At 44.7% G+C, this 23,788-nt stretch overlaps 1 protein-coding gene across 11 annotated transcripts; it reads right to left on the reverse strand.

Moving 5' to 3' along the window:
* Positions 1 to 878: 878 nt before the first annotated feature.
* Positions 879 to 11,066, reverse strand: LOC131236465 (uncharacterized). 11 transcript variants are annotated; one of them, XM_058233650.1, is made up of 9 exons: positions 10,751 to 11,066; positions 9,153 to 9,244; positions 8,837 to 8,984; positions 5,757 to 5,888; positions 5,451 to 5,600; positions 2,240 to 5,275; positions 1,936 to 2,078; positions 1,226 to 1,363; positions 879 to 1,181 (listed from the first exon to the last, which is right to left on the reverse strand). In XM_058233650.1, the coding sequence occupies exons 1-9, from the start codon at positions 10,856 to 10,858 to the stop codon at positions 1,163 to 1,165; spliced, it is 3,966 nt and encodes a 1,321-aa protein (XP_058089633.1). In that variant the 5' UTR covers positions 10,859 to 11,066; the 3' UTR covers positions 879 to 1,162. The 11 variants fall into 11 exon arrangements, with proteins under 11 accessions (XP_058089633.1, XP_058089634.1, XP_058089632.1 ...); XM_058233651.1 differs by having other exon boundaries at positions 879 to 1,363; positions 5,451 to 5,593; positions 5,807 to 5,888; positions 10,751 to 11,065; XM_058233649.1 differs by having other exon boundaries at positions 879 to 1,363; positions 10,751 to 11,065.
* Positions 11,067 to 23,788: the final 12,722 nt, after the last annotated feature.

Genomic DNA, 23,788 nt, shown 5'->3' on the forward strand with positions numbered 1-23,788 from the left:
TTGTGATCTTATGAACCAAGTTTGTTCATAAGATCTTTGTGATCTTATGAACTGATATTTGGGGGCCTGATACTCTCATCACGCAATTCAATTTCGCATGATAATTTGTTCGAAATGACTCAAATGATGACAAATAGATTAGCATGGTTTCAACAATGGAAATAATTATTTTCATTGTTTCCTGTTGTGTGGTCCACTTGAGCTTGGATATGCTTCAATTTTGGGCTCAACTCCTAAATTGAGTTGGAAAAATGGATAAACTACATACATTCACGGTAGAACCAACAGAGTTTACTCTCAGTAGGCAATCCAATTTCGTGAATAGCATGATAATTTGTTTGAAATGACTCAAATGATCCAAGCCATTCCATCAATGGACATTTCCCTTATGGATGCCATTGGTGCAGACAGGATTGCCGAGATTTCCAGCCACATTGATAGCCTGCTGCATGGGATAATTTGGTAGTGTCCAACATATCCATCATGGATGCTACAACCAATCAACTGTTTCAAGTTGTGGGCTCAATACCTAAAGAAACATGGAAAATTTTTGCCATCTTAACCATCGTATTCTTTCTGCTTGGCAAACTATGAAAGTTGGATGGTTCCAGCTAGCGCGCCGCCCCCCCCCCCCCCCCCTTTAGTATTCTATGAAATGGCTAATGCTTTGTTTAGATAAGAAAATAGTAATATTATATAATTAAACGATAACTGGGATTTTGGTGGCTAATGCATCATTGTTTGGCGGTTACCCTGCAAATCAAAATGCCAAACATTGTGATTCTGTAGTGAAGCACTGCCAAATGAAACCCTAAATCGAACATGAAGGGTATAATGCAGGGACAAAGAATAACTATATTGAACAAAAATTGAGGATAATGATAAAATCTTTTAGCTGTTTCCATTGATAGAACTGTTCTGTTTATATAATTACAAGGGCCTGCAAGAGTAATACTCAGACAAAACTGACCCTGTCTCACATTGTTGGTATACCGGTGGACTTGTTTATTTACCTCTCAACTGATTATATACTCTGTATAATGGTAAGTATACACCCTTGGGATACAGCCAGTCTATCTCCCGAGAAACTATTCTTTCCAAGTGTCAGAAACTTGGGTTCTGAATAGAAATGCATGTTATTCCATGTACTCTGTAAATTTTCCTAATCCTTCAATTTCAGCCTTTCTCCAGAATATACAGTGGTCCCTAATCCTTCAATTTCAGCCTTTCTCCAGAATATACAGTGGTCCTGTTACTTGTTGGGAGCCTCTCCTGAGCTGGCTTCTGGATTTTCGATGGTGCAGTTGTTTTGAGCTTTTCCACAATTTTCTCTCCACCTGATTTTTCTTCACCTCTCCTCTTCCTGTGAAAAAGGAGGAACAATTTCAAATGCAAGCTGAGTGATATAAATTGCAGGTGCTTTTGTGACTTGAGATCCTGCTTCGCAGGGCATTAACTGGGATTCAAAACAGTAAATTGGTAGTTACATCTACAATTTGTAGACCTTAGAAGAAGGTTGAAAACTCAAAAAATCAGTCAACTCGGTCTGAGTTTTTTTTGGAGACTTAGAATACCGAGACATGGTAATATTTAATATTTAAAATTACAAATATTGCAAATAGCAGCGAGTCTAGTCTTCTTGAGTTCAGCTGTTTCAAGGTTAACTGAGTCAACCAAGCCTTGAAGAGTCCCACCAAGTCAAGTTCTTTTGGAATCTTTATGAAATTTAATCAAACCGAGTCAACTCAGATATTTCGAGTTCTCAAACAAAGGTTTGATGAAAAATAGGTGGAATGGGATTTTGCAATTTCTAAAATACCAAGGTTGTCCTATGAAATGTTGCATCAACGCGTTTCCATTGGAATTGGCAGCCCTTTCCAGACACAACCCTAGACTTTTAGTTTGAGCATATGCCTGTAAAACATGGCCACGTACCTGAGGTGAAGTAAAATGAGCAAAGCACCGAACAGTGTCATTCCCCCAGCAACTGACTTTAGCAGCAGTTTCTTATTTGGCCTGCTCTCTCTCCCATCTGAATTGTTGACCATCAACAGGTCCCTTTCATTTTCTTCAGCTTCCTGTTTTTATAACTACAGACTTCAGATCACGTACCGGCATATATTGTATTACAGTATTACTATAGCATGAGAGAGAGAGAGAGAGAGAGAGAGAGAGAGAGAGAGAGAGAGAGAGGAGCAAAACTGAAATGGAAATACATCAACGTTCCCCAAAAGTTCACCTTATCCATATTTCCAGTAGCACCAACATCACCTTCATAATTCATAGTGGGCCCATGCACTTGCATATCATTCCCATCAATAAGACGCTGACGACTATCTTCTTTCACTCCAATGCTTTGATTTTCATCGCTTGTGTTCTCTAAACATTTGGGCATTGAGCAGGGTTGATTCACCGAGATTGGTGGGGGCAGGCTGCCAATTTCTATACTACTTGAGCTGGGAACATTATTGTGATGGATGGAATCACCAGCAAAAACAAATTTCAACGCATGACCACTGTCAAATGCAGCCTTCTTGGGCATCTCTTGATCTACGTTACTCATGTCTGGAGGAATACCCAAGCTGGCCTCATCAAAATCAAAATGGAAGTCCATCACCTTAGTTTCCCACATATGCCTTTCAGTTTCACTCTCACCTCCTGATTGTGTTTTTCCAGCTGGCATGGGTTTGTTGTCCACTGCACCAAGACGTGAGTGTTGCTTTTGGTCATTATGATCGAAAATGCTAGACAATAGGGGATTCCTATCATTCCGTTTCACCAACAAAGATCTGTCTTGATCCATGCCAGCAATGCAGAACAAGTCATTTGGTGGCGAGAATAGACACGGATGGCTGATCATCTCCTCCTTTTCTTTTAACACACACTCTTCACCAGTTCCTCCAACAGAAATGCCCAATGGATTTACTTGAGGAACACACTGATCTCCTGCATTTGGAAACCCCTTGTACCTATCTTCCTCACTCTCTGTGCTGCTCTTCTCATCGTCAATCTTCTCTTGGGTGATATTTTTGCTGCAAACACTATCTTCAAGCCTGTTATTTGAACAGCAATTCAGACTGTTTTCCATGGTCATTTCTTCGGGGACCTGCATAGCTGCTTCCTGCATATCTTTGCACATTCCAAACGTATGACATGATGATTCCTTCTGTCGAACTGACATCTTCTGTACTTCACTTCTAGCTTCTGGATCCTGTGCCTGGAGATGGTTCTCAACCTCATAGCAAAGAAAGAAATTCATATGAGCCTGCGTCAGCCTTCCTATGGTGCTATTACTGCCATCTTTACTTTCCTTAACCTCTACTTTCTCAGTTGCCATGCTTTCAGCTTCACACCCAGTTTCTATGTTGCTACAAGCCCTGGACATAGATGAGTCATTCAGGAGCCTCCTCGTGGCAATACCTGGTTCACTAATGGCTGTGAATGTGTCGACTGCATGTGTTGAGTTGCCATCATTGATCACCACAGAATCTCCCAAAGTTTCCATAAGACGCCTACAAGCATGGGCAGGATAAATATCATGTGACTGCAACCATTCAGCAGAAACTCCATGGCTGTCACTTCCATTTGATACTCTCTCAACTGAGATTTCATAGATCTCACTTTGTAAGGTGAAACCATTGCAGCGAGAGTTGGACTGGTCTGCTAGGACCCCATCATAAAGTTGGTTCCGATAAGCAGTTCTCAAGGTATCTGCACCATTCAAACCCCTATGTTTCAACACGACCTCATCCATGTTAGTTCTTGCAAAAGCTGCACATTTGTGGGGCGTGTTCGTAGAATGAGTATCCAGTAGAGCGTGATTTTGAATCCCCGTGATGTAAGATTGCTGATGCATGGTTGATAAGAGACTGGTGGCATCAATATCCTCATTTTTCATGTTGGCAAATTGGTTGTCAGTATCACATGATGAAACACGATTTGTGGGAATGCTACATCCGACTACATCCCGAGATTCATACTCATTAACAGAACTCATATCCTTGTCAATCAGACTGTAAATTTTCACCAGCGATAAATTCCGATGATTCTCTTTTGCATCCATGTCAGGAAAATCGGATGGGATGCAGTCCTTCGCCTTGAGAGCATTATTGGAGTCTTTGGAAACTAAAACTTCAAGGGTACAATTGCGTTCATCTATTTCCTCCAAATTCTGAAACTCAGGGAAATGGGCGCTTGCACCGGTGAAATCATCATTTGCATCTGCCGCTTTACCTGAAATAGAGTTCAGTAAACAGGCATCAGAATCTCCATTCTCTGAAGCTCTGCAGTTTGAACCCAACCCAAAAAAATCCGCCCCTGTGTATTCACCAACCATGTCATCTGTGATCTCTGTATCAAACAGAACACCATTGCCATTGGAATTTCTGTGATAGTTCAAACCTGAAAGTGCCTGAAGCTCAATGCATCTTCCACGAAATGTGTCACCAAGGATAGAATCATCAGCACGCATTTTTGAGGCATCAAGATCAATGCAGCATTTTGTTCCTTCCACGTCTCCTGGATAAGCATGTTGAACACTACTTTTACCTCCCTCAGCAGGCAGGCCCATAATTTCATTGCACTCAGGTCTTGCTTCATAATTTAGTTCTGGTATGTAGCTGCAACTTGCATTGAGGTTTTCCTCCAGCATAAACTTGCACTCGGACCCATCACTGTCAGCTTTTTTGGTGATACAGCTGGGATTCGGTGGAGGTCGTGAAGGAACCACAGACACATTTGTAAAGTCTTCTTGCATGTCAGAGAAACTTGCATAGGAATCAGACAGCATGAGTTTAGGCAAACAATTGCTAAGGTTCTGACACCGTAGTATAGGACCATTGCAGATTTTGCCTTTATTTGTTTCTTTTGAATCAATGAGTAACGGTTGATCTAATTCATTCGGATCAATCCGACACTCAAGGCATGACTGGGGTGAAGAAATCGAGTGTTTGCTTGACAAACGGTAATCAACACATGTCACAGCACATGCATTAAGAGATTTGGCTGATTCTGTGGAAGAGATTGCTCTATATTGACAGCAGCTCGACCCATCTTCATGTTGCCGGAATTTATTTTCTGGTGTACGGAAATTTTCCTCAACCATTGAATCTCCTCCAGGCGAATTCTCTGTAAATAACCTTGACAGAGCTGTGTTGTCAAATGAAGTATTTGAGGCTGGACTCTGAATTTCGAATACCTGATAACTGCTTTCCGCATCATCTGATTCCTCCGAAGATAAATCAAAATGTTGGGCATATTCCACTACATGGTTTTTCTACAGTGAAGAATGCAAACAATTAGAAACACAAACCAGCGCTGAATTCATGATAAGAAATGTCCTTGAAACTTCTTACAATATCAACTGAAAATGCACCGCACGCAACCTCAGGATATGATCCTAGGAAGCCGTTTGCAGTCTCTTTGATTGGAGATTTGAAACATAAGCCTACCTGTCTGTATTTTCCTTTTGAATGCCTGCATTTACTACAGATGATAGAACTTGAAGAGCTACACTGAGATTGCTCCAGGCTTCTGCGGATACAGCCAACCACATCTGTGGGCATGACTATTGTATAGGTAACAACATCAAAATCTGGAACCTACCACAAGAACAACCAACCAACCTAAGGCGCTTTCAGCTTTAAGAAAAATAAACAGAGAATTTTGTTTTAAAGAATAATGGTTATGCTGTTTTCACTCAAAAGCCAAATTATAGAAGTTGCACCAAACAGTGAACCTGTATATACATTTCATACGTTTACATGCTTCGACCTGGCTTTCTTTGAGAGGGAACGAATACACATACACACTCTGCGGGTATCTCTTTTCTCAACAACATCTGATGGGGAGAAGAGATCAACACCAGTCAACCCCAGGATCTGGCAGAGCTGGAACAAAAGGATGTTCAGCAGTTAGAAACCATAGAAATTGGCTTCCTGATAGCTTGTTCACAATTCATAATGAAATCTTAGGGACGTAGTGATGCTGGCATCGTGTGTGCATGTTTCTTCATTTGTTGAACAGTTACAAAAAATTCATCAAAAACAGAAAAGAAAGGGCTAGAATTCCAGTAATCCCTACCTTGGAGTCATATTTCTGCTCTTCCAAATTAGTAGACATCTATGGACCATGGTCCAAAAAGCACCCGAAACTTGACTCGACAGTTCATCAGGTCAAGTTGATCAAAGGACCAGGTCAAAAACTCAATAATGAATAATTATTTGAAATATAAGATGGATTATGAAATGAATAAATTAGAAAATGGAATTTAATAATAAAAAAATAAAAAAATAAAAAAAACTTGAAAACCGGGAGTGGAGTTTTCACCTGACAAGTCTTTGGGCCTCGATGAAAATGAGTAAATGAGTTCACAACCAATCACACTTGGAGAGAGAGAGAGAGAGGGAGAAGAAGAAGAAGAAGAAGAAGAAGAAGAGTAGATACAGTCCATTGCCCAACAAACAATTTCAATGATCACTATGGATCTAAAAGAAAAATGGGTTACATATCATTGACCATCTCGAGCAGCAGGTCATGTTTGGGTGGAAGGTGGTACCTTGCATGACTTTTGCTCCCACCAAATATTGTAAGGGGAAAAGTTTGGACAGATCAGATCATTCTATTGACGTGATTTTAGTGTTGTAGTCGATCATTAAATTATTTCGGAGCATCATTAATGTGCCATGTGTAGAGCGGATTAGTAGCCTAGTGACAACTTTGTTACACGTGCGACTCTTTTGCCTTTGAAAGGGAGCAAAAGAGTCATTTTAACTTGAATTACACCCGAATCACAACAAAAGGTTGAGATTTCAAAACATACCAAAACTGTGTATTTCAAGTACTTTCGTTGATCGATGTTTTTCTGCTTTTGGAGATGCTGGTGTTTAGTCTCCTCCCTACAAAAGGAATCTGTCGGGTGAGGAAGCAGAGGAGTTCATTTGGCTTTTGATGAGGCTCCATCATGTTAGGCCATCTTTTGCTGTGAGAGATTCAATGGTGTCATCCAAGGTCAAATCCAGCCGTTTCTCTATTCGATCCTTTTACAGGTATTTGACTTCTTGCTCAACGGGCATGGAGTGTGGTTTTACCTCCCATGTCTACAAGGCTCCTCCAAAGGTTGCAGCCTTTGCTTGGTTAGTAGGAAGGAATAGAGTGCTTACCATATATAACTTACAAAGAAGAGCAATGATGATCCCCAATTGTTGTGTCATTTGTACGAGGAATGTGGAGTGGGTGAAACCACTTGTTCATTCATTGCGTGTTTGCTCAGTTGGTGTGGCATAGCTTCCTAGCAATCTTCAACACTCACTAGATGATGCCAAGTATCAATGATCTTTTTTACCAGCATGAAGTAAAGGAAGGATTGCTTGGAAATTATTTTTGCTGGTGGTAATGTGTGCCTTGGGGGGTGCGCAATTTAATCTTCTGGGATATCTGTGGGTTGGTGGCGGATGTTTTTAAGAGGGCAAAAATTGATGTATTAGAGTGGGTTAAATGTAATTTAGCCTCCAACCATAGTGATTGCGGGTGCACGCACACACACTGATCGAAATCAAGTTGGAGTCTTGTGAGATTTTTGCCTTGACCTTTGGGCACCAACCCATATGGAAAGGCTTAAATGTTGTGGGAGGGTTCAGCTGGTCCATGCACTACCTACAGAGATTATACATTCTTTCCATTGGTGCAACTCTTTTGAACTCAATTGATCATTTCAAGGAAGAAGAACCTATTAGCACACGTCACAAGGGATAATTATTTGAGGTGAGTCTGAGCGTAATGAAGTTGTCAACGTTGAGAGATAGAGTAGCCATGGCGGAAGAAGAGAGTGGAAGATAAGAGAAAGAAGCTTTGACGTGGTAACGATGCCAAGTGTTCACAATGGCTGATTGAGGCAACAGTTGCTGAGTTGTGATGTGTGCTAATAGAACCTTCCAAGAAAAGACCATGGCAGATATCAGGCTATAAATTTGATAAACAAGCTTGTGAGTTGAAATTTTGAAGTAAGAAACGGAATTTGATGACACTGGCCTGAACCTTTTCATGCATAAAGTAGAAATCAATCACAATAATCTTCATGCTCTACTGGTAGAAATGCTTGGTGCAATGATGGTGCATTGGCTCCATAGATTGTAGAAGGAAAAAACGTCTAAGGTGAGTAAATAGTGGCCATGCAATTATACATCGTGTTAGCAGCACCATGACAAATTAGACATGGGAGATGTGATGTTAGTGGATGAATTTCACATTGCTAAAGGATTAGAATTGGAGGACTATTTTACTCTAAATTTAATAAATACTACATGTTAATATGCGTTCTTTTTTAAATACCTGAATATAGAACTTGTGCCTTTAAGCATTAGTTCTTCTAGTAATTTTTTTATGATTTTTGAGATTTTTTATTTTTTATTATTTTTGAGATAGCACTCACCAAGTTAGGTTGAGCTAGAGTTGTTTTAGGGTCTTTCAAAACTCAATCCCTAATTGATTTGGAGTCAAGTTTTTGTTTAAACCCTTGAGGGAGAAAAACTAACATCAGTCTAATAGAAGTTGGTATCACAAAATCATTCATGAAAAATATAGTGATAAACTAACAGCATTTTCTAGATATGCACAAAGAACGGCATTTGGCATAAACTTTTAGCAATCTATCCAAAAAAGAAAAAGAAATGAAAATGAAAATGAAAAAAAGAAAGGAATGATTGTAAGAGCGTAAGACAGCCATTCAGATTTCACATCTAAATATTCTTAGTTCCTTGTATAAAAGAATCTTTCACCTGGCCAGGATATTGTATGTTCAATTCAAAATGGAAAAGAAAAAGACCATGATAAAGATTACCTTCAAAAACGAGTCAACATTAGAATAAGGCATGTACCTCCCACTGCCCTTCCCAGATGCAGTTGGTTCATATATATATGCCTTCGAATATTTTATCTCTACACGCTTTGTCTGGAGCATTTTCCAAATTACTTCAGACACTTGAAACCTGTGATATGCGATTAGAAATTAATATAGTTGGTAATAAACTATTCAGATGTAATATATGGTTTACATCTGTGCACTGACATATGTAATCCAGAGTATATAATAGCATCCATGTTTAATTGTTTATCAAGGTAATAAGATAAAAACCAGAAATATTTTGAAGACGTACAACACTTCTCCATCAGCAAGTAAGTCAGCGATAGTTGTCTCCTCATCAAATCTTGTATGAAGAACTTCTCCAAGCCAAATCCTTGTCTGAGTCTATACAAAGAACCAATCACGTAGGTCATGGAAACAATATAACAAATTTGAACCAAAAAAAGAAAAAAAGAAAATTCTGTTTGGGTAGGGGATCCCACAAGTTGGGCTTTAAGCCTAATCCCAACATTGACAGGCCTTATGCCCCTCCACCCTCAGATTCGCTGCACTAAAGCGGCACTTTCCACTGCATAATTGCAATTAGCAGCCTTTTTGGCTTTCTAAAACCTCCATAATTGCAATTATGCAGGAGAAAGCACCATTTTAGGGAATCTTCGACTGAGAAAAACTCTAACTCAACTCACCATAGAGGAATTGCACGGAAAATGACAGATATAGGAACTAAGATCGATGAATAGAATATTAAATAAATTGTTATGATATTCATTCTTACAATTATTCAGAGGCTATTTATTTCCTAAGTGATAATTAAGCTTTAAGGATAGATTAGCCACTAACCCAAATATTCTCCATTACTTTTATTACCATGGAAACAGTAAAGCCTAGCATTGTATTGAGAGGAACCATAGGGTAGTTCTGAACCTCACAGAATATTCAATTTCTTGCAGCTCCCAATTCATACTTGTGGGTCCCAAGCTTTGGCAATCCAGGCTGTTGATCTGATGGGTCCCACAGTGAATGGAGGATGCCCAAAAACCTCCCAGAGAGGATGACCCTTTTCTCTGGTCTGGTTCTCAATGGTACCACTATGAAATGATGTTGAGAAATTAGTAGGATCGATCCTTGACCAGTTTCTCAGTTCCAACGAGTGGGGCCCATTGCTCAGTAATCAGACCATGGGTCTGTTGTGTCCCACCAAACCACGCGCCCAAAGAAAAAATCCTGGAGACTCAGGAGATCACGGCCACCAATCTTGGAAGGTCTCCACCAGAATCGTGGAGCAATGCAGTAATTCTATTCTTAACCATCTAATTGTATCCCACAAATTGAAGGTCTAAGATTGTCTTATGAGGAGATTTTCCGTACATAATCCATCCACAATAGCATGAAACAGACCAACGGTCCAGATTACCGAACTACGGACCCCATTAGTAAGACTTGAGAAGTTAACATACGGAGCAAAGACTCAGGTCGAGAATCCTACCATCCCGGTAGACTTGTAGACACTGCTCACACCTACACAAACTGGTACACAAGCCCTTCTCTCTCTACTTTTCATAATCCAATCGAATTAATTTGTACTGTTCTATTACCAAAGAGTAGAAACAAAAGGGTGCATTCATCATCTAGGGTGAGTGTAAAAATCAACCCCAAACCGAAAAATTAGCTAATTCCAACAATCGGAAACGAAGAGAGAGAGGCACAAAAAAAAAAAAAAGGAAGAGAGAAAGATACAATGCTTCTTATTTTTTACCCCCGCCTCGATTGATCCGCAAACTCCCACAGTACAAAAAGTGTACTGTTTTCATTCCATCGAAATGGAAAAATAGGTGTATGAAAATCAATCGGGTGGGCCTAGATAACAATTCTTCATTTCTTCTTCTTTACCTGCAAGAAGACGTCGTCGAGTTCTCGGAAGCTGGACTCGGCAGAGGAAGGCGACGAGTCACTGACCCGGAGAACTTCAGGAGAATCGGCCAGAGGTGATCGACGCATCTCAGCCGATGATAGAAAAAAGCGAACGAATAGAAATAGGAGATATTCTAATCGCAGCTTCTTCTTCTCCCTCTGTTTTTTCTTTCTTTTTCTTTTTCTTTTGCTGACAGAAACAGCTGCGTACAAAAAGCCCGCAGCCTGTTGCCTGCTTACCCAAATCTCTCCCTTTCTTCAAAACTCGCTTCTTTCTTTCTTTCCATCATTTTTTCGGGAGTATTTCTCGGCTTTTTGTCTATACATGAACGTTATTGTAGAGCCTGTAGCACTGGAATTACGTAGAACCATCTCACCGTAGTACGCAATTTGACGGTATGTTAGAATCTGGTCCGTTTATCTAGTGGGCCCTGTAGTGGATAGTTATGGATTAGAAAACGGTACCTTTTGGAAAATACTAGATATCGTTGGAAATGTGCTGTTCTGATGGCTATGATCATTCTATCCTGTGCTTTTACTGCCGTCTGCTGGTGTAGAGGAGTCATTTGATAGCACTGGGCAGCGGTTGATTTTATATGGGAGCGGATTGCCTCCGACTCTCTGTGCGTGGGGATGTGTGGGGCCCACAGAGATGTCGGTGATAAATCTACTCTGTCCATCAGTTTTGAAAGATCACAATAGGACATGATTATAAAAATCAGGAAGATCCAAAACTCAGGTGGGCCACACCAAAAAACGAATAATAACTTTCACCGTTGAAACATTCCTGGAGCTGACCATGATATTTATATGCCATCCAAACTGTTCGTAGAATTACTAACACTCAGATAAATTTTAGGAACAAATGTCATTGTGATAAAAAAAAAAAACTTCTGTCACGGCCAAGCGTTCAATACCCACTGTTTCAGGTGATTTGGCCCACATGAGTTTTGGATCTTCCTCGTTTTTAGAATCCTGTCCTACTTTTCTCTTTCAAAACATATGGACGGAGTGGATTTGTTACGGAAATCTATTTGTGCCCCACACAGCCCCGGGCACAGGGATATCACTGCGCCCGAGGTCACACGCAATCCGCTCCCATGTTATATGGACAGAGAAACGGAAAAGGTATACGTGGCAATCTCAAATGGAACGGTGGAGAGACATTGATTGGTTGTTCCTGGCTTATGATTTTCATACTGGCCCTTGAGTGGAATGGAGGAGCAGGATTACGAGCCTTAGATGATTACGATGATGATGAGCCGTCCATAAGATGTGCAGCAGCCAGAGAGTTGAAATCACGCTTTCAGTTTAATTTTTTTGGTATGACCCATCTATAGTGATTCCAGCTATTAAAAGTTTAATTTTAAGAAAATATATTCCACATGTGCAATTTTCCTGCGCATGAGCATAGAGCATTCAACTTCCAGAGTATCAAAATTTCTTTTTGTCGCCGCGTGTATTGTGTGGATTGATGCTCTGCCATACCTTCGTCTTATACCTGATCATATACCGGGGTCGAGACATGCTTAGGTAGCTTGCTACTTGGAGGCTCGCCTATGCTGGTCTCCCGTTCTTCCCTACTATTTGATGATCTAGACCATCCATATGAATATCACATCGTGCATGGGCCACATGGAAAAATTTCGGTTGTCAGAAATTTACATTTCATATACAAATGTGAGTAAGAAGTAACGCTCCAGAGAAGAAGAGGACAGCTCAAGTTTTTATAGATGCTGAAATCGCCGATTGGATTATTATTATTATTATTTGGCTCGTAATTGATTTTTCCTTCTAAATGGATGGTATGGATCATCGTATGGCTGGGATTTTCTTGAAATCGCTTAGTTGTGCGACTTGTCCAACATACATGCTCCCCAATGTATACCATAGTACCATCAAAATTCCGCGTCTGAACCTGGCGTAAGCATGAGAAAGACGACTTGCTGATCACATGCAAGCAACGGTACCATAACTTGTGGCACCATCAATCTTCCCTTCTAACGTGGTATTTGTACAGGACATCAGGACCGTGAAAATTACAGGGTCCACCGTGAAGATCATCCTTATTGAAATCAAGCTGATCAGCTCAATAGGTGGGCCCGGCTTCTATGTTGACTCAAACCGCAAGCACTTGCTTCCGACGGTGTAGCCCACCTGATGAATGGAACGACTTCATTTTTTTTCCTAGGTAATCATTAATGTGGTACGTAGCGTTTTCATGGTACTGATGTTCTACAAGAGCCCCATGTTAGCGGGAAAGATGGCACGTTACTTACAAGTAGTGCTACTTTGACAGCATAGGAAGATCTTTAAGATCGATTGGTGGCCATAAATTAGACGGTTCAAAAGAAATAAAATCAAACTGTTAAAATTGTGTACCGCAGCCGGCAATACTCCATCAACAATGAGACCCGGAATTTTGACGGTCCACATTGAAATGTTTTATATGCCACGTGTAAAGTAAGTCGGATGCATCTGAATTTACAGCCATATCAACGAAGTACGGAGAGATTTTGTCGGATTCTTCTAGCGAGACTCTGGAATGGAAGAAAAACCCGGCCATGAGCCGAAATGATTAGTGTGAAGTCCGTCAGATCATCAACGGCACGTGGCAAAGCTTTACGTTAATCCGAACCGTCCATTTCTTGAGCACCATATACATGAATCACAACCCGTAAACCGCATAGAGTGTTCAATCTTAATCAAATGATTGCGGCTATTGAATTGGAACCGTTGAGGATAGATGGTCCACTGTTAGTAAATAGAGCAGATCGAAAAATCAGTGCTGCCACTAAAAAAATAAAAAATAAAAAATTTTCCTGTTGAATGTACTTCTAACCATTTTTATTTCCTACCGCCAGTTCAACGGTCACTTCTGATCACCAGATCATTGTTAATTTTGAACATTCGGCCATTCAGGTTGGTTCCTAGGATTGGGACGGTCCCGATTCAGATGTACCCCCACAACATCAGGACGGTTTCGGTGGATCTCCATATCCACCGAAGGTTGGTGGGATCCCTGACCGTAGGGCACACCATGATGTGTATGACTTATATCCAAGCCGTTCATCTGTTTTGAAAACTCGTTTTATGGCATGATCCCATAGATCCAAATCTTAGGTGGACTATAATACAGGAAACAGTGGTATTCAACCATTAAATACTTCTCATGGGCCACAAAAGCTTATATTTGTGTCGTCTGATTTTGGATCAGCAGGTTTGATGGCAAATAAACATTCTGATGACTCTATGAAGTTTTTAATGGTAAGGATTCTATCAAGACTGTTTCCTGTGGTATGGTTCACTTAAGATTTAAGTCTGATTCATTTTTAGTATCATGCCTTAAAATGAGCTTTCAAAATGTATGAACGGTGTGGATGTAAGATACTTACATCACAGTGTGTGATGGGCCCACAGGCATCCACAAGCATTTCCGAAACATAGCGGCTGACAAATGCGGATTTACAGCGAAAGCTTAAGAATGTAGGAGTGTTCACCGTGATTTTTGTGAGAATTCTGTTGGGGACAAAAATACAAGTCCGAAGACTCGGACTTAATGCCTCGGAACTCGGACTTAATACCTCGGGTCACCGAAGGATGTGTCAAATCCGAGGCATGGTTCGCTAAACCGAGACAACGGTTGAGTCGGTTCGGACGACTTATCAGCGTTCCGGGCATGTGTCGGGCGGACCACCTTACAAGACCGACCGTCGCTAGGTCAGATCTCATCCCGAATATCTTGGGATAAGATCTCCGACCCCGAAGCTCACGGGATCGGATGACGGCTCAAGATGGGCACGATCCTATCTCCGTGATACCAGGAGAAGATCCCGCGCTCAATATCAGGAGGACCCCAGCAGCTATAAAAGGAGGACCCCTGTCACCTTGAGAGGTACGAAACAAATTCCCTCTAAAAAACCTTTCAATACTTTGAGACCCCGAGTCCAGGCCTGACTTTGGCATCGGAGGGTCCCCTGATCGAGCCAGGGTCTCCTTTGTCCTCTTTCTGTGCAGGCATACAAGGGTCAAAGGAGGACGAACCAGACATTTGCATCAACAGCCATCTCGTATCTCTATACTGAGTCCAATGGTGATGACTAGAAGGACGGTCCCAGAAGAAGATTTGAATGAGAACGCGATTACAGGGCCACCGGGTCCAATCGCCGTTCCCCCAGCCCAGAACCCACCTAACAACCGCCGACGAGGGGCGACTGGAACAAGCAACAATCAGCGGGGTCGCAACGATGGGCGGTTGGACAAGGAGGTTCAAGAAATCCGCTCCGATATGAATATGATGAAGCAGATGCTGGAACGAATGTATCAGCAGCAAATACAGCCACTCCCGCATCCTCAAGGGGAGACAGCGCATGTACCGACGGCGGCGGTTGATCCTCAACCTTCCGCGCCGCAGTCTTTCCGGCCGAGCCAACCCCAAGGCGGATCAGAACCATCTCCAGCGCAATCAGCCAACGCCTCCCTCCCCCCGACTGATCTTCGGCACGAAATAGAGCGAAGAAGGCGCAATCGCCCTTCCATGGAAGGCACGGCAGAAAGCAGCGAACCATGGAAAGCCGACATTCAAAATTTCAAAAAAGAAGTGCGGGAAGAGATGGCAAAAGAGATGGCGGACATAAAGCACGGCCGAAATATATACTCAACCGGGTCCGAAGCGAAAGTGTCCCCCTTTGTAGACTCGGTACTGAAGGCCCGGTTGCCCGAGAGGTTTCGATTACCTCAAATCACTCCTTTCACCGGCAAAACCGACCCGACCGAGCATATTGAGTGCTTCAGAACCTATATGGAACTCCACGATGCCTCGGATGCAGTAATGTGTCGGGCCTTTTCTCTTACATTGACTGATGTAGCTCGACTGTGGTTCAAACAGTTGAAACCAAAGTCCATCAGTTCATTCGTTGAGCTGAGCGACGCCTTCCTCACCAACTTCATCGGCGGAAAGAAGAAATTAAAGCCCCCTGCACATCTGAATAACGTAGTTCAGAAGCAGGGAGAGCTACTAAAAGATTACATCAAGCGTTTTAATTTCGAATCCCTTCAAGTTCGAAAACATTCGAAAGAAACGGCCCTCAATGCACTCATGCAAGGAGTTAGGGATAAGCCATTCCTGGCATCTCTAGACAAGACTCCGCCCGATACTCTGGCAGAGTTTATGGCACGATCCGATAAATATGCCAACGCCGAGGAAGCGCGAATCCTGCGTGAAACTAAAACCTCGGCCAAAGAGTCGGCCAAAAAAGAAGCCGACTCGGCCGGAGGAAGGAAACGCAAAGAGGATCAAGCGCGTGACGAGCGAAGGTCAGGAAAACGGCCGGATCGAAAATTTTCCACATATACTCCCCTGAATAAGACTCGGGAAGAGGTACTGATGGAAATAAAAAACGAAGGCTTTGTTAGCTGGCCCAGTAAGCTCAGGAGTAATCCTAATCGGCGGGACAAGGATAAGTACTGCCATTATCACCGCGATCACGGGCATAACACAAGTGATTGTCGTCACTTAAAAGAAGAGATCGAACGACTCATAAAAGACGGCCGACTCAGAGAACATATGGTCAAAGCTGGGGCATCTGAGGCGCGCCCGAGCGAGAGTCAGCCTATGGAAGAAATCCGGACGATCATCGGCGGTCCACAATGTGGGGGCGACTCAAACAACGCGCGAAGGAACCACGCACGAAAACTTAGTCAGCCTCAGTCCGAGCTCATGATTATAGATCGGCCATCAAAAGAAAGGAAAAGAGAAAGATATTGCATATCGTTCACTGAGGGAGACGCCCGAGGTATCCATCACCCCCACGATGATGCGCTGATCGTCTCCTTGGCGATCGCTAACCGAAAAGTGTTTCGGATACTCGTCGATACGGGGTCATCTGCAGACGTGTTATTTACCCAAGCTTTCGACAAAATGGGGATCGAACGATCCACACTGCGCCCAGTTCGGACCCCGTTGATCGGTTTTTCCGGAGGACAGGTACTGCCTGAAGGGATTGTCTCGTTACCACTCACTGCTGGCAGCGCCCCATGTCAGACGACGATGATGGTTGACTTCCTAGTCGTCGATCAACCTTCAGTATACAACGCAATACTCGGCCGTCCTTCATTGAGTCTCCTCCAGGCCGTGGTATCCACGTACCATCTTTCAATGAAATTTCCGACCGAGTCGGGAGTCGGGATTGTCAAAGGAGACCAGCAGGATGCGAGGCGATGTTACATGATAGCCGTAAAAGGAGCCGCCGACAAAAGTCCGACCAACATATTAACGATCGAATCGTTGGATCCTCGGGGCGAGAATTATGAACGAGGACAGCCGGTCGAGGATCTTGTCTCGGTCCCCTTGGTCGAGACAGATGGATCCAAGACGGTACGAATTGGCTCGTCTCTGCAGTCCCCTTTGAAAGAAAAGCTGATAGCCCTGCTCCGTAGGTACGCGCGTTGTTACTCGGCCTCCGACTCGCCGCTAGCATGGAGGTCACGCACCTAAGTGTTTTCAGCGACTCTCAGTTGGTTGTTAACCAAGTTACCGGTGTATACCAAACACGAAAAGACCAGCTAAGGGCATACATGCAGAAAGCAAAGGAACTTATCAACGGATTTCAATTCTGTCGTGTCATTCGGATCCCTCGTGCGGAAAACAGCAAAGCCGATTTGTTAGCAAAGCTCGCCACAGCCGATGAAGATGAGATACCTAGGTCCGTCCCTGTCGAATACGTTGACAAGCCAAGCATAGACGAACCAATTAGCGAGGCTGTCAGTACAATCGACTCGGAACCTTCCTGGATTGATCCAATCCGCCAATACCTTAACGAAGGAAAGTTGCCCGAGGATCGTGCCGAGGCTCGACGAATTAAGATTCGAGCCTCCCGTTATACCATATTCAACGGAACCCTCTACAAGAAAGGTTACTACGCCCCGTTGCTGCGGTGCCTCAAACCCAGCGAGGCAAACTATGTGTTACGGAAAATTCATGAAGGAATCTGCGGAAACCACTCTGGAGGGCGATCCCTCGCCTACAAGGTCCTACGACAGGGATACTACTGGTCCACTATCCAACACGACGCTCGCGAGCTCGTTCAAAAATGCGACAGATGCCAACGGTTCGCGGCAATTCCGAGGCAAGCGCCCGAAGCACTAACGCCGATGACCGGTCCCTGGCCTTTCGCACAGTGGGGCATCGACATCATAGGACCGCTCCCTATGGGAAAAGGTCAGACCAAGTTTGCTGTGGTGGCGGTTGACTATTTCACGAAGTGGACCGAGGCAGAACCATTAGCTAAAATAACCGAGCAGAAGATCACAGAATTTGTATGGAAAAACATTATCTGCCGATTCGAGGTACCCCGTACCATTGTTACAGACAATGGAAGGCAATTTGATTACAGAAGCTTTCGCGGGATGTGCGACAACCTCGGAATCAGAAACGTTTATTCTTCGCCTCATCATCCTCAAACCAACGGACAAGTTGAGGCGGTTAATAAGATTATCAAGCAACATCTTCGGACCAAGCTTGGCCGAGCTAAAGGAGCGTGGGCCGAAGAGCTCCCGAAAATTCTTTGGGCCTACCGAACCACCGCTCGAACAGCCACAGGGGAGACCCCATTTTCACTAGCCTATGGCTCGGAAGCCGTCACTCCCGTTGAAATCGGATTACCTTCGGCTCGGATCACCACGTTCAATGCAGAAGCAAACGAAGAACTCCTTGCACTCGGACTTGACCTTCTGGACGAACAAAGAGAAGTGGCACGGCTGCGCACGGAGGCGCGGTAGCGACAAGTGGCTCGGTTCTACAACACCCGAGTTAGGATTAGAAGATTTCGAATGGGGGATATGGTTCTTCGAAAAGTGTTTTCTAACACCAAGGAATTTGGTTCGGGTACACTGGGACCCAACTGGGAAGGACCCTACATCGTCTCGGGCACTATTAGACCGGGAACGTATCAGCTAGAAGACCTAAACGGACAACCGTTGCCCCACCCTTGGAACGCTGAACACCTCAAAGTCTACTATCCCTAGTTCTGTCTTCAACGATTAAAGACTCTGAACTAAGAAAGGATAAAGCCAAGTCGAATAAGTAAAGATAGGCATTTCTCTTCCATTCATCAAAACATATGTAAGTACAAAGCGAGCGAAGATCTCTTTCATTCGTCAAAACATATGTAAGTACAAAGCAAGCGAATACATCAAAGCAAAAATATATATATATATATATATATATATATATATGTCCAAGGGCCCCGGTAAATGTCCTCATGGCGTCCGGGTTCTCGGATCCCGAGGCTGCTCCACCCTCGATTTCTGAAAGGTCAAGGTCAGGGAAGGATTTCTTTATGTCCTTGACGCATTCCAGATATCCGCTTTGGAACAAGCGGTCCCTTTCATCCTCGAACTCCGCCGACTCGAGGAATGCTTGGACGGCTTGGTCCCTAGCCCTCTCGGCCTCCCGAGTCTTCTCGACGGCCTGCTGAATGTGCTCCGCCGCCTCAAGCTTAGCCCGAGCTAAGTCATCCGCGCACGAAGCATGGACTGCTAGAACTCGCTGATTCTCCTCTTCAGCTTTGGAGAGTCGAGCCAGTGCCTGAGCGACCTCTGCCTTCGCTTCGTCCAGGGCTCTTCTGGAGGAAGCCGCCTCTGCCCTCGCGTCTTCGGCAGCCTTCCGGGCAAGGGACGCCTCGCCTGTCAGGACGCCGACCCGGACCTCGGCCTCCTCGCGTCGACCTTCGACCTCAGACAGAAGAGCCTGCAGTCGATGAGTTGAGGATAGCTCCTTGCTGGCCTTGATTAAGCAAGGAGCGAGTTCAAAAAGCATCCGGGCAGCATGGCTGACGGTCTGCGACGACGGGGCGTTGTAGAGTTTCACGAACTCTCTTTCACACCCGTGGGCCAGGGCCCATGGAACCATCCCCGACACCACTTGCTGCAGGAATGACGGCCCCTCCTGGTTCGTCCCCTCCCCTCGGGAGGACGCGGTCCTCGTCTCTCCCTCCCCCCTGGAGGACGCGGCCCCGGTCTCCTCCTCCCGACTCGGAACATCCGTCTCAACGCGTGCCGAGTCAGGATCCGCCTGAGGCTCCGAAGCAGCAACCGCCGTCTCTTCCGCCCTTTCGTCCGGGTCGGGGATTACGACGACGGAAGGGGCAGAAGAGCTCGCTGGCTCTTTCTCCTTCCGCAGCACCCTTTGCCTCTTCGGCGGCCGAGGCTCCGAAAGAAGAACTGACCGCGGAGGAGCCTTCAACTTCGTGACTGGCCTAAGGGCAGGACGAGCTCCAGTCATCTCCGGTTCGAGGGTGATCCTGAGGTTGGGACGAGCTTCGGGCAGATCTGTAAAAAAAAAAAAAAAACCAGAGAATAAGTTATGGCGAAGTAAGTCGAGGGAAATTCGGGAAATCCAGAAGATTCATTCTCAATTACCTGTAACTTCCGAGTCCAGACCTGCAAGATGAAGGCGCTCCGGCTGTAGAAGCACCTTCCAAGACCTATTCTTCGAATCCAACGACCTCAACTCTTTGATCCGAGCCGAGGCAGTGGTGCCGAGCTTCGGCCGCTTCTTTGGAATGTCTGCCAAAGCTCGTCAGACTCAGAATATTACAAAAACAAAAATAAAAAAAATAAGGGGGCGAGAGGGAGAGAAGACCCAAGTCACCTGCTCTTTGGAACGCCCGAGGGACACGAGCCTCGTAGGACCCGGATTCATCCGTCTCCCAGCGACCACATGCCCAAAACCAACGCTCTCTCCAGTGTTTGTTGGAAGTGGGAGGGTCGGTTATCAGGGAACCGCCTCCGCCTCGCCAAGCAGCGAAGACGTAGAAGCCGGGATAGTTCGGATTTACCCGTACTTGATACAGGTGGAGAAATTCGTCGACTGTAAGTGGTGGCTGTTCCATCTCAGCCCACAACACCGCACATCCGAGTAAGTTCCTCCACCCATTCGGGACTATCTGCCCCGGGGCAATCTTTATGCGAGACAAAACTCCCCGGACGATGGTCTGAAGGGGCAGACGCAAGCCGCATTGCATCGACACCTGGTAAATCGCGACTGCCCCGGCAGGAGGGTGGTCCGGTAAGTCATTCGGACGGGGAAGATAGGTGATGACCGACTCGGGAATATGGTACCCGACTCGGATTCTGTCCAAGTCCGTCTCAGTCAAGACTGAGGGAACCGGACCGCTTAAATCCTCCCCCGATCCTTCTTCTTCAGACTCGGCCTGCGCCGATTCACCAACAGGAGCAGGATCAGGGGTTCCTTCGGCGATTAAAATTTCATCTTCTTCCTCCTCATCTTCCTCCATGTCCCTTTGCAAGTTAGGCCTTCCCGGGCGGGTTAATAGAGATGACCCGCCCCGAGAAGGAACGACGGAAGCAGGGCGCTCCGCCGGAGCTTCGGTGACTCTCTCCGGTAGACAAGCAGCGTTGGCGTCCACTGCTATCTCCGTCAGTAAGGAAGGCGATTCCGCAACGTTCCAAAAACGTTGCGCTTCGCCTTCGTCTCCGGAAGCTCCCCCCTGGGGACTTTGAGAACTCCTATCCGCCATTAATATCTACTAAAGAGGAAGGAGAAACTCACCGGAGGGAGAAAGGAAAACGGAAATGGCGGAAAGAGGCACCGACGGTTAGGAGAAACGAAAAGAAGGAGATGAAAGGCTATGCAAACCCCAAAGAAAATGCGGAGCGGGAATGGCAAGAGCAGTAAAAGTTTAAAGTGCGGGGCCCCTGACATTATATAAGGTCGTCATACGGCAGAGACAATTAATGGGGAAATGATTCGACGCCCGCATCGATTCCCTCATTCGACACGTGGCGCACGTCGACTGGCGACAATAATACCTTTGCTACGTGTCCAATCTTCGTTGGCGGGATGTGCGATTTGACGGCTGACGGCGCATGCGATGTCAGGAGCTGAACCGTCCCCCATCAAAGGCCTTACGGAATGCATTTAATGACCACGACTCATCTCGGACTGAGTTACGAACCGACTCCAAACTCGCTACTCCTTAGTGTCATATGAAGCACACGGAGTAGGGGGGCTTACTGTTGGGGACAAAAATACAAGTCCGAAGACTCGGACTTAATGCCTCGGAACTCGGACTTAATACCTCGGGTCACCGAAGGATGTGTCAAATCCGAGGCATGGTTCGCTAAACCGAGACAACGGTTGAGTCGGTTCGGACGACTTATCAGCGTTCCGGGCATGTGTCGGGCGGACCACCTTACAAGACCGACCGTCGCTAGGTCAGATCTCATCCCGAATATCTTGGGATAAGATCTCCGACCCCGAAGCTCACGGGATCGGATGACGGCTCAAGATGGGCACGATCCTATCTCCGTGATACCAGGAGAAGATCCCGCGCTCAATATCAGGAGGACCCCAGCAGCTATAAAAGGAGGACCCCTGTCACCTTGAGAGGTACGAAACAAATTCCCTCTAAAAAACCTTTCAATACTTTGAGACCCCGAGTCCAGGCCTGACTTTGGCATCGGAGGGTCCCCTGATCGAGCCAGGGTCTCCTTTGTCCTCTTTCTGTGCAGGCATACAAGGGTCAAAGGAGGACGAACCAGACATTTGCATCAACAAATTCCATTCCGTTATTTATTTTTTAAAATTTTTTATTTCACTTCATTTTAGCACAGATGCTCAAAAATAAGTTCGATCCAAGACTAAAGGGCATACCAGAGGGAAAACCGTGGAAAGAAACGCCCATTGTTGAAACCTTCTTAGTTTTTACTTGTATTTTTACGTACGGTGGCCCACTGTTTTCTCGTGTGGCTTATTTGGGTCTTAGATCCATCTCAACTTTTTATTGTAAGTCTTAAAATTAGTTCGAAAAACGGATGAATGGAAAGGATTTCTCACAAACATCAAGGTAGGCCCCACCTAGATTCCCACTGCAGGAACTTCCAGGAAAGGCTTTAACAGGAAGTCTGCGTCCGGTGACGGGTTATACTGGTACGCGGATTGCGTCCTACCCAACGAACGGTAAATCCTGTGAGTAGAGTGGCGCACGAGTCAAGTTAGCTTGGAAAAGCTTCACTTGCCTTGGCTTTAAATTGGATTCGGATCGGGTTGAGCTAGTTTTTTGGAGCTCGAAAATATTTCGAGCCGAGTTTGAGCTTGCCTGAGCTTAACTCAAAGCCGATCGTACCTCAACTCAAACCGACTTAGATTGGAAAAGCTCAGTGGCTCATGTGTTTCATCCCTTGAAATGACCTGGCGAAAGAGATGGAAAGAGCGGATATGACACACAAATCTCGTTGGGCCAAAGAACCAGTGGTATGAGTGCGTGTGAAAAAATAAAATAAAATCCCATAACCAGTAACCACAGTTTTCGTTACTAGTGGACGTGGCCAGTACCAGTTCTTTGAACTCGGTCATGGTTTCTAGACCCGTGGACTTGCAGTCACTAGCTAGGGTTTGAATGGGAGTAAATCAGCCTGACTCGTCCGAGTCAAAGGTGAATCGTAGGATGACTCGTGATCTTGACACGCACAGATCAACTCATATAAGTCGGATATAACCCAGACGGGTCAGCAATCTCTGATTAGAAAACCTTTCTTACCTACTACTTGTGGTACATCTGAAAGTAACGGAATAAACGCATTTCATCCCATTCTTTTTGGACTGAGTGAAAGAGACATCGTTTCAACACTGAGGAATAAACGCATTTCATGCCATTCTTTTTGGACTGAGTGAAAGATACATCGTTTCAACACTGAGGTCCTGGTATCGATTCCCTCAAGGGGTGACTACCAGTGAACTATGAACTGACAGTGGGTGTACTAACAAGCTAACCAAAAAAAATGCCATTCTTTTCGGATCATCCAAAAGGCTATTGGTTGTATGAGAAAGGATCTGTGACATGCGTGTTGCACACCTGCTCATACTGGACATTTCTTGTAGATATGCACTTTGCTGTGCATATACAACAGCAGAGCTTTGTGGGGGCCACCATTATGGTTGTATGCAATCTAATCTGTTCATCAAGTTAGTCACAATATATTCACTGTGCATAG

Source organism: Magnolia sinica, chromosome 2, assembly GCF_029962835.1.
Source record: "Magnolia sinica isolate HGM2019 chromosome 2, MsV1, whole genome shotgun sequence".
In the NCBI taxonomy this organism is placed as follows: domain Eukaryota; kingdom Viridiplantae; phylum Streptophyta; class Magnoliopsida; order Magnoliales; family Magnoliaceae; genus Magnolia; species Magnolia sinica.